We start from the raw sequence: 12176 nt of genomic DNA, 5'->3' as shown, positions 1-12176 counted from the left end.
ATTATGACAATTTAATGTCATAATGTTGGGTGAATACTCAATGTAACCTTGTCACACTGATCCATAGTTTTACAAAAGAAACAAAATATAAGCAAAATGATGTCTCTAGAATTCAAAAAAATAACCCTAAGTAACCACTGTGCAAGACACTGTATAGATCAACCAACTTGTCTATCAACACATCAAACTACCCAGTAACCAAGTAACCAACTATTCTCTGATTTAACTTATAAAATAATGGAAGTTTTAGGTATTCTGTACTTTTTTATCTCTATCTTGCACTGTGCTCCCCAAACTCAATGGAATTTTTTTCACCATGAAGAAAAATAAAATCATGATCTGGGGGATGGCATGAATAGATAGAACTAGAAATCAATATATTAAGTGAAAAAAAAGGACTATTCTATAAGAGAAATTTCTCATTTTTCTCTCATATTTGAAATCTAATAATCAGTATTTTAAGAGTGATAATATTATCTCTGTATATATTAGGACAAATTAAGAAAGGACAGTGTGTCCCAAGTTCCTGTATTTATCTCAATAGGAGTTTTGATGGAAGTTTTGCAAGCTTTTCTAAAAGGATATGTTAGAAATTTTAAAAATTGCTTCAGATTTATTATCAACTGATTACTGTGTGGTACACAATTAAAGTCACAGTCAATACACAGCCCTGGAGACTGTACAGAGGAAATTTCAGAGACTATAACAACCTACTCTTGTATAACCAAGTAGGAGGAGTGAGTGCACTGATATCTTGCAAACCCATTGAGTAGACGCAACTCATCCCAGTTTCCTTTCTCCTGTCCTCTTTCCCAACAGCTTTTGAAAGACTTTCCAGATGAGCTGCGCTCTGACATCACAATGCATCTGAACAAGGAAATCTTACAGCTGTCCCTGTTTGAATGTGCTAGCCGGGGCTGCCTCAGGTCTCTGTCTCTCCATATTAAAACCTCATTTTGTGCTCCAGGAGAGTATCTGCTGCGCCAGGGAGATGCTTTGCAGGCCATCTACTTTGTGTGCTCAGGGTCTATGGAGGTCCTTAAAGACAGCATGGTGTTGGCTATTCTAGGTAGGTTTCAGCAAAAAAAAAAAATATTTCTCTGAAATTTTACTCTGGAGTAAAGAATGCAAAATAGGGAAGAAAGAGATGTTAACAGTAGTTGGCAAATTACAGGTAAAGATATGGACTCCATATTGGAATCACTTTACCTAAATGTTATGCAAAGCATATTATGATTCCTATACAAAGAAAGTTCAGGTAGTATAATCATTTTACAAGTGAGTAAATACCCAGATTCCGCACACAGTATAAGTCTTTACTTCTACTCACAATCCATACAGTGTCCTGTGGAAGAAACAGCAGCTCTGTTTTTGTAAGGAATTTCTATATTTTGTGGAGAACCAGTACAAAGAACATTAGAATTATGTTTTATCTGTGCCAGAAAGAGAGCAAAAATTATTTTAACTTTGAGAAAAAACTTGATCACCTTCATTAACCTAGTACTGCAGGGGTGACAGAGACTTTTAATTCCTCAAAGAAAGCTCATCACTGTGAAAATTCTGTGCCATGACGTTGACTTCAAGTACTAGACACAACTATTCTTCACTGAATTATAAAAAGCAGCTGGCAGAAGACAGTATGCAGGTGTCTACAGAAACTTCCTCTCCCAATTTTATCTGAGTTCTTTTCCAGCTCACTCTTCTTTGTTGATATAACCAATCATTACTGAACACTGGTCTAAACACTAAAAATGTGACAGAACAGAAATAGCTAGAAATTTAGCCTATGTGGAGATTAAACTCAAAGTTCACCCAGGGTGGTGGAGAGGGGTGTGCATCAAATGAATCCAGGGTACATTTTCAAAGTCAATGTTTTACACCAATGTCTAGAATCATGTCAGTAAATGATTCATTTGGTTTTCTTAAGAAGTGATCTGTGACAAATCATTGCAAAATATTTTAACACACGAGACATTTAAAGCTTCATAGAGTGTCGACACCGATGTAAAAGCATTTCCTATTGCCCCAATAGTATGCTAAATTTCGGATGGGAGAACACAGCTCCATATTTGTTAAAGAATACATGTCATTTTATGTTAAGGCCGCTATATTTGAGGATAGTTTGGAAGATAGAAGTGATAATTGTTGATTTCCTAGTATTAACTGGTGTCTTAGGTCAACAAATAAGTCCTAAAATCTTGTCATCTACTGAAATCCACTCCTTGACAAGATGAAATTGAAAACTGGGAACCTAAATTATGATTAATACTTTCTAAAATGAGTTTATACAAAAAAACCTCAGCCCTCCATCTGAATTTTTCTACCATGATATCACAATGATAACTCAACAGTTAAGAAATAGAAAGTTGGTCCTTATTAGACATGGAACCTGCCATAGCCTTGACATTGGGCTTTTCAGCTCTAGATCATCAGAAATAAATCTATGTTGCTTCTCACACATTGGTTGCATTGTGTTAGAGCATTGATAAGATACTGTGGCAGTGTGCCTGCCTCAGCTAAAGGGGAGGAGCTGGAGGCTGAGTGCTGGCAGACCCTGTGGCTTTCACTGCTTCCTGTGGACTTTAAGTTTGCTAACAAAGGAAAGGTGGGACTTCCCTTTCAGTTTGGCTCAGTTTTTACTAACCTCCTGAGATATTTTTAATATAATTGCAGAAGATGCCAAAATTCCCATCTTTTCAGTTTTAAAAGTTAAAAGACAGTCATTCTACAATTTTGTAATTCTGACTTAGATTGAGAATTGTTTCTAATTTGCTTCTAGGACACTACTTACACATATTCCAGTGGATTTCCCTAGCACCAGTGCAACTTTTGGAGTCTGATGATTTGCCTACAGATATGGCTTCTTTTGAGAGAGCATCTGCCATTTTGTTAGAACTGTGCGATATGAAATACATTCAATCAGATATAAAACTTCATTTAAAATTAGTCAGACTTTTTAAAAAAATGTGTCCATTTTTAAATTTGGTGACTAGCCACAGTTTTAGGAATGAAAGCCAAAGGCATCATTCATTACATTATAGCAAAACAGTGCAGATTAATGGCTTCTAGGTGACTGTTAGAGCTTATAAAACATTGTAATGATTCTCATAATGAAACAGTTAATTTACTCCACTGCTGTTTTGCTCCCTGGCCCAAATTTCTCCAACAGTTGTGATTTTATGATGGTATGTCCCTCCTCTGTTCCCACCATACATAGATATCTATGTTCTATAAGTTCCTCTTATCCCATGACCATTCTAAACTCTGTTGGAATAGTGAGGTTTCAAGGTTTTCATGTCAATGGGATGATGTAACTTTCTTCACAATATTATTTCATGTGGCTGATTTAAATTATGCTGATTTACTAAGCACACAGCTCTTATTTGGTTTATAATTACTTAACTGGAGTTCATTCTGCTACCAAAATGAATTAGTGGTCTTGTGAAGAAGAAGTGTTCATTTTCCAGCTCAAGCAACACCATCTCCCAATCAACACATGAAAACATTTCTAGATATGGTGCCTGGAGAGAGTTGTTGTGGGCATTTGTTATGAAGATAGAACCTTTTCATCTTTTACTTTACTGTGCTTCCCACTATTATTTTCATTGGTTTGAAAGAAGATGGCCATGCATGATAACTGCTGACTTGACAAACGCTACTTATCTGACTCTTTGTGATTTAACATTCTTTTTATTACTGTTCTTAATCCTCAAAGACAAAACACTTCTGCAAACACAGAGACTCCCTACGACATTTAGGAGGCAATGAATAAGTAAATAAATAAACAAATCTTCTCTTTCATAATTGAGAATACTGAGAATTAGAGTAGTTAGGACACTAGTTCAGGAATGTCAACAAAAGAAAAGAGGACTCCACAGGGCAGTGACTAAGGCAATAAGACCTAGCCAGAGCTCAGTGTGAGACTCCAGACCATTGCACATGCTCCAGAAACATTTACTGACTCCAAAAGCAAAACTGGATTCCTTGCAAGCTTTCAAATTTAGCAATGTGTTGATGGTAATCTTGCAGTAGCCAAGCCTCTGCTGAGAAAGACGCATGAATGCAATCCAGCTGGCTCTCCTTATTACAAGGCCTGAGGAGTTGGATTTCCAGTTGACAAGGACCTGTGGGGATATTCGTGCAGTCTTCTGGGCTTTCTCCAGGAAATACTTAGTTTGTTTTTGCCTTACTCCTGCATTTTTGGCTTTGCTAATGAAGGGTTTTATTTTCATTTTGTCTGTGAGAGCTGTTTCCCCATAATCAGGAAACAAAAGCTGTGGCCATGGTTCATTCTTGTTTGTCTCTGAGGATTGTGGGAATGAAACAGATCACTACTCCTTTTTTTTGTTAATAATGGTGATGTGCCTGAGCCAGCACAAGGGCCCGAACTGCCCACATCAGCTAACATCCAGATTTTCTCTCCTGATGGGAACTTGGTACTGATAACAAGTTTCCCACCAAACTATTTCAAACAACAGCTGGATGATTATCAAAAAGGTAGAAAGGTCTTGCTGGATCATTGGTTCCAACACTTAACAGGAACACTCAGAGGTGAGCCAAGTAGGGTGAGGAACTGACTCAGGGTATCAATTTCCTGAGAGCCTAGAATGTTAAACGAATTAGAACTCCTGATTAGGATGTTGAGAGATGCTATATGCCAATGATTAAATTATAATTTCCTGAGTCCATAGTCTATTATCTCTCTAACTGTAATTGCTGACAACCATGGTCACCTGGTTATGTACCAATGTGCTGGGTTAGATATTAACTACTTGTAAAAACTGTGTTTCCTCTTTCTTCATACATTTCATGTCTTAGCAGGAAACTATGAAGATTGAGGAGAAGAAAGGTAAAAAATATAGTATACACATTATTGTTAAACATAGGAAGTTCTTAAAAGAGACTTGTGTGAGAAAATGAATGTGAAACTTTTTCATCTGTGAAGAGATAGATGTATATACAAAGGTGTGCTGGGTTGTCTCAGTGTGTGGGAACTGCACTTCTTGGTTCATGTCTTCTTTCAACTACTCCACACATCCATCTTTGGCTTCTAAATCCCTGCTGTGGCTGGACTCTGAGCCACCACACATATGACTTTCTGGCCGTAATTACGTCTCATGTCCATCGTCAGCCTTGCATGTGTTAAGCAGCAGTGTGGATTTCTTTTAGCAAAATCTACAGAAAACATAATTTTATATTTAGCAATATTAGTGTTAACAGTAAGGCAGGCTTGAATTCTTCCACATAATGTGGCTATTTTATCACTTTCAGAAGCTAAAAGTAGAGTCCATGATATGTTTTCTTTTTCCACAAAAATAGACTCAATTTTTTATAGTTTCAATAACATATTAATTGAAGTTAACATTTTATATAATTCAATAATTTGCCTTCATTTTTCAATTTTATACACATTTTGGATATCTCAAGCACATTTAATTAACTTCATGTTTTCTTTTACTGATAAATGAATTAGAATGGACTTTTGCAAGTTTCCTGTCAGGATCTTTGTTTCAAAAATGCTGAGCATAATAAAGGATAAAAATTTAGAAATTTAAAAATATAATTAAATACGGAGATGGGACAATTTACTTGATAACTTTTTTTTAAATTACTTATGTATATAAAAGCATTCTGTCTGCATGTACATCAGAAAATCAAAAGAGGGCATCATATCCCATCAAAGATGGTTTTGAGCCAGCATGTGGCTGCTGGAAATTAAACTCAAGACCTCTGAAAGAACGGCCAAAGCTCTTAACTGCTGAGCCATCTCTCCATCTACTTGGTAACACTTTGGTGGCATATCTTTCTCAGTGTTGAAAACTATACAGCTGATCTTCTTGGTAGCTTACAATATAGCAAAAAGTAATTTAGATAGTTGTAGTTAATGCCTGAGAATGATGCTCTTTTTGGACAGACTCAGAAATCTTACCCTAGAAATGCAAGTTAACTCCAGTGCCTAGTGCTTTCTGTAAACACGCTCTTGTTCCTCCAGCCTCTACCCCAAGTTAGTCTAATAATGAAAGGTTTCTTCTGGTCTTCTGAGTGACTTGGGATTGTGTCAAAAGTATATCAGAAGTTAAAGTCAGTGATTTTTTAAATTTTGATGCTTGAGGCTATTCCTCCTTTCTGATACTAGTTTCAACTCTTAAAATAACTTAAAAGATTTAAAAAATAAAATTGTCCATTATTAGGTCATCAATAAATGTTAGCAATAAATTATCTCCCAGAATACACCCTAATTACTGTAGACAGACACACTGTAGTCAACAGTACTATAGACATGACTATTATAATAGAAGTGCTACTGTCAGACATCAAGAGGGATTAGGATACATGGGTCCCATGAGTAGTCATGTGAGATGCTAGTTTTTATCTATTTTCTTTCTGTCTGAGTGAAGAATGACATTCTTACACTGTCACAGAAAACAGTTGTGAGACATGGTCTTGTGTTACACACTACTACATGCAAACCATGGCCCACAGTGTTTAGCCCTTACTTCTCCTGACTCAGAAGAGGGTGGCAGAGAGTCTCCACCCACTTCACCCTCCTGTCCATCTTGGAGATATGATCACAAATAAATGAAAGAACTTTTCACACTTCTGTTATAACTAAGAGTCCTTGACTCTAGTCAATATGCTTCTCGACACACTGACTTAAGAAGATCAGGGCCATTTTTCCACCCAGAAAAATGCATTGCCACCCCTCTGAATGGTTGAAGTGACTGTGCCAAATTGACTGGTCTAAAGTCATTTGCCAAGTCCTTCCAGAGGTTGACTAAGAGCACATGGATGATTTATGATGTTTAAACCATCCACCCATGTCCTCTAGACCAGGGCTCACACTAAGTGACAGTTTTATCTACTGCAGGACATCTAACTATGTCTGATGCTGTTAACATCTTGAATCCCACAACAAAATAGCAATGGAGCTCCAACTCTTCGTCCTGTTAAAATTGTGTAGATGTGAAGGTCTTTTTCTTATATAATTTGAGAGAAATGGAGTCTGTAAGTCAAATGGGCTTCAGCTTGTTCTGCTTTTCTTTAAAATGATATGGCTTCTTTATTTTTAAACCTGTTCCTAGGGAAGGGGGATTTAATTGGAGCAAACTTATCAATTAAAGACCAAGTGATCAAGACCAACGCTGACGTGAAGGCTCTGACCTACTGTGATCTACAGTGCATCATCCTGAAAGGTCTCTTTGAGGTGCTGGGCCTTTACCCAGAGTACGCACACAAATTTGTAGAAGACATCCAGCATGACCTCACATACAACCTTCGAGAAGGTCACGAGAGTGATGTAAGTCTTCTTTCTAATTAGTGCAGGGGACTGGGGATCAAATACAGCCGCAAAGGCAAATGTCATAGCCTCCCTTTCAAATGACTATGCAGGTAAGATATGCAGCCCCTAGTTAACTTAATTAGCTAGGTCTAGAGTGCTATTTGTAGGCAGTTTCTTGCCTGCTTATCTCCCAGTGCTCATGACTCATTGCAGTTTCAGTGGTATACAGAATTTAACCTGAAATAAGCAATGGCTGCAGCATTTGAAGATTTCCAAAGAAAGTATGCAGGTCAGAGTTTGGTGTGTGTCACTGTTGAGTCCTTCAACTGCTAGACAGGAAGTTGTTAGAAACTAATCTTTTTGTTAAAATGGCATCCGAAACAATCTATCTCAGAGTGACCAAATTTTCATAAAATGATTCAAGCCAACGACTGTCACGCTGAAAGCATAATGAACATTTTATGCAATTATATCTTTGTTTCATGTTTCAGTTTATACAAACAGATTTCCTGTCAAAATATGTTCTATACTGTGCCTTGTATTTAGGCTGATCGTGAACACGACTTCATTAGATGTGTCAGCAATAATGACTTAACACGAATGATTGTTGGAAGGCAAGCCAGAGCATGCAGTGCAATGTGTAACATCTAGTGCCTTGTCTCAAATATTTGTAGCACTCAAAATTAAAGAAAATATAGTTTTGACTAATCCATATTACACAGACATTTTGGGTAATTGTTAGCATCCTGTCTTTTGAGAAATAGATAGAAAACAATCATTGCACATTCTTCCCTCTAGGTGATATGAGTGATGTTAGATAAATGCAATACCCCATTCATTTCTACCACAGTAAAAACAGCAAGGGTCAATATTTATCAGCTACCTGTTATGCTAAGCACTATTCCTATAGAAAACATTTTTGGGGTTAAAATAGTCTTTAAGGTAAGTGTTGATCCAGTTCTGTAGCAGAGCAAACAGATTCACAGTGGCTGTGGTTCTGCACACCTCTCAGGTGACCAGTACAGCATGCGAGGAAACAGACCCAAGTTTAAGGAATACAGTTGACCAAAAGCTTTTTCTTGAAATAGCTCCCATGCACCTCATGTAATAGGACAAATATTAAAACCCAGTGTCGTACATTTTGTGTCTTCCATGATAGTATAAAAATGAATTTTAAGAACTATAATATAATATTTTAAAATGTGCATATATTATTAAATCCACAAATCAAGCTAATTGACATGTTTCTTAAATTCATGTTCATTCCTAACAAAAGATTAAAATACTCTCAACAATAGTAAAGTGTTTAATATGCCACTTTTAATCGTAGTCACCATGCTGAAATAGAGATGAAATTTTCTACTCTGTGACCACTGGCAAAAGTTTCTCTTCTACCTACCTCAAGTAATTGTCACCCTAGTCCTTGCTTCCATGATTCCAGCCTTCCATAGATTTCACATTAGGTGGGACTCATACAGGATCCTTTCACTGCACAAATGAAAAATATGCTCATTTCATGAAGTATAACTCTCCCACATACCCAGTCTAATCAATGTTGTAAATCACAGGCCTTTCTTCATCATCAAGAGTCAATACTATTCCAAATATGTACATATTGTATTCTCTTTATTCATCTGTTCATTGATAGGCATTTAAATTGATGCCTTGTACTGAGTATTGAGAGGAACAAAGCAATGGCACAAACACACACATACCTCAGACACATAATGATGGCATCTCATTTGCATACACAAGCAGCAATAGAACTGTTAGATCAGTGGTCCTTTAGAGTATGCTATTCATTCCTACATACAATATGTGAGAATTCCCACTTCTCCAATCTGTAGCAACACACTTCTCAGCTCTGTAAAAAACAGCCATGCCAGCCACTGAGAGACAATACATTGTTGCAGTTTTATTTTTGTTTCTCTGTTTATTACTTGTGTCCAACTCCTTTTGTATATCTTCTTGTGAAGAATATCTCTGGACCATTTTGAATCAGGCTCCTATTCATCTTTTTGCCTTTGGCTTATCTGAGTTACCTGTACACTTTGAATATCAATCTCTATCAGATGTATGATTGGCTATCATGTTACACCATTTCTTACTCCATCAGCTGTTTCCTTTGCTGTGAACCTTTCAATTTGATATAATCTAATTAGTCTTTCCTTAGTAACAATTAGACTCATAGCCAAAAAAAAAAATTGTCTGCCAGATCAATGTCAGGAAGCTTTCAATCAGTGTTAACCACTAGAGCTTGGGATAACTTTTAACTCTCTTATTTGAATTCAGTTTTAAGTATAATGTGAAATTAGAGTCTAATTTCATCCAATAAATGGATCTTCCAATCGCTTATGAACTATTATCCACTGTTTTTTATTTATTAGACTAATACCGATACCAAGCTTTAAATCCTTGGAGGTCTAATCTCAGTATTTGAATAATCTTAACTATTTATTATCGCTTATTGTCTATTCCTCTCCACTCCTTTCTTTTCTCCTCTACTCTTCAATACTGTCATTTCTAACTCCATATAATGTTGTCCTTTTAAAAGCAATGTCATAATTTTGTTTAAAGGTATGTTCCCTTTATGAAAACACATCCACATCATTCCTCCTATATGGGATACGGCTTCTTCTGGTGGTGGACCATCAGTGAATCACTTCTATCATGTTCGTCATCATCTTAGACTTGCTAGATGACTATCAGTTTGTTCTTACTCTTGAAGTGTTTCCCACACTCCTGAAATGGTTTCTCTGAGCTCTACTGACACCTCATTGTGTTTAAAGGCTTTTGCTCATTGGTCCCTTGTGGCCTCAGATTTCAGCTACTCAGGTCAACAAGAACATGAAATCTATGTTCTGCAATCCAGCCTTCCCTGAGACAGTTCTTCCATTGAAGCCTCTAGATGTGCTGTGCCCTGCATATACCAGTTAGGTGCTGGCTAATACCCCAGCCCTCAGTGACTGTATTCCTCAATTCCCACACAAGATGGCTCATCTGACCTTCATTCTAACTCCTTAGCTGGTGAAACCATCCCTTTCTGTTTTGCTGTTTATTCTTGCAAAACAACAATATTCAGACCCTCTTCCCCTGCCCTGATAAATACCTCTCTCAACATGGTGCTTGGGCTTTTGTGTTTCTGTTTTCCCAGAGGCCACAGCAACCAGCATCTTTATCCATGTATTTCATCGGTGCATTTTTTCCAAGTTTATAATTCCTTTTGAACATAGCATTGTTTCAGTGCAGGATATATCATTGGGCTGCAACCTAAAGCATTGCTTCTCTGTAGAACATCTCTCAGGTAGAATATAAAGTGAACCTGAGAAGACACTGGAAAAGAGAGATGGATGCAAGAAGTACTGATCTGAACCTAGGCAAGGAGCTGTCCCTCTCACAGAAATGTCAGAAATGTCAGAAAGTACTTGGAAGCAGTCAGGCTGCTACTTGATGGCAAGGACCGAGGGACTGAAATAAAAATGCCATGAAGAGATAGTCTTTGCAAAAAAAATAAAATAGTTACCATTACTGTTTTGATAGGGGTCAAAATATAAACACTGAGCACTGAATAAAATTAAGCTAATGTGTATATTTATTTTAAAAATATGAGGGCATTTAGGAATGAAAGCTTTTGACACGTTTATTGTTCTGGATTATTTGATGCTCAAAATGCTTATTGACACATACTAATACATACACACACACACACACACACACACACACACAGAGAGAGAGAGAGAGAGAGAGAGAGAGAGAGAGAGAGATACATATTTCCAAAATCTCATAGTACAGTTCATTGGCTGGGTAAGTTTGGCCCACTCTTCTGTGTAATTCTAGAACCCCATGAAAGCCTTCTCACTACTCCAGCAGTCTTTGACTGTCAGGGGAAAAAAACGACATGAACAAATAAAATCATTAGAGAGCAAAGAAAAAAAAAAAACTCTGATGTTCAAGTACTATCCGTAAATATTGTATTGCTGAGCACAGTGAGAGCTGATTTGGAATTGATGATGGTTTTATGGCTGTACAGCAATATAATGCCAACAATTGGGGGAGAAGAAAATTTTAAGTCTGTCATGATAGGGATTTCTAATGATGACTAAGCTTATTAAAGTTATAAATAGATTTATCATCTCTACTTCAATTTTCTGATTATAATCTGTGAAGCATAAGAGATAAACCACCTCTTTCGGTCTTTTTCCTTCTTTAGTTAAAATGGAGAAGAGGCCCTGAGATTTAGGGGCTTCCAGACTTCACTGTGACTTCATTTTCTTTGAGCTGCTATTTACAGTAAACACAAGCAGTAAGCCCAACATTGTAAGTGAAGCTCTGGATGGGAAACAAGGGCACCTCAGAGACCTGACCCTCAGCATCAGTTCCTGCTGCTGAGCTACAGCAGCTTAAAACCTTATAAAACACCCAAGTCCTCCCACTGTTGCTACCATAAGCCCCTCATTTTTTAATGTGCTTGATAATCTGAATACCACAGAGTTTTTTTTTTTTTTTTTTTTTTGCTTTTGCACAGAGTGATTGTACACACCTACAATTCCCACCACTCTTGAGACTGAGGCAGGAGGATTCCAAGTTCAAGAACAACCTGAAAATGAGAAAGAGCCTGATTCAAAATAAAAGGCTTTAAGAGGAGAACAGATAAAGCTTAGTAGTAGTAAGGTACTGAGCATTGAGAGGACCTACATCCAGTTTTCAGGACTTAAAACACGTACATGCTTCAGCATAGTAACGCGTATTGAATGAAGAGTCGTAACACTACATGTAATACTGGTTTTTAAATAATGAAAAGCAAGCAAATTAATATATTTGAGAAAACGTAGGAGTTAAATGCACCTGGTTTTTAACAAAACAAGAAAGAGTACAGCAGGTCTTTCAGGTCTGTGTT

The 12176-nt window shown here is 37.0% G+C and overlaps 1 protein-coding gene across 1 annotated transcript in view; it reads left to right on the top strand.

Annotated features, from left to right (window-relative positions):
- The window catches only part of KCNH8 (potassium voltage-gated channel subfamily H member 8), a gene marked incomplete at both ends in the record, with an annotated part of 386577 nt that overhangs the window by 322947 nt on the left and 51454 nt on the right, over nt 1–12176 (top strand). Inside the window, 2 exons of the mRNA XM_080917518.1 lie at nt 820–1069; nt 7083–7297. Coding sequence (XP_080773644.1) covers nt 820–1069; nt 7083–7297 — 465 coding nt within the window. The remainder of the gene's footprint in view (nt 1–819; nt 1070–7082; nt 7298–12176) is intronic.

Source organism: Micromys minutus, assembly GCF_963924665.1.
Source record: "Micromys minutus genome assembly, chromosome: 5".
NCBI classification, from domain to species: Eukaryota; Metazoa; Chordata; class Mammalia; order Rodentia; family Muridae; genus Micromys; species Micromys minutus.
This window is presented reverse-complemented; position numbering and strand designations above follow the sequence as displayed.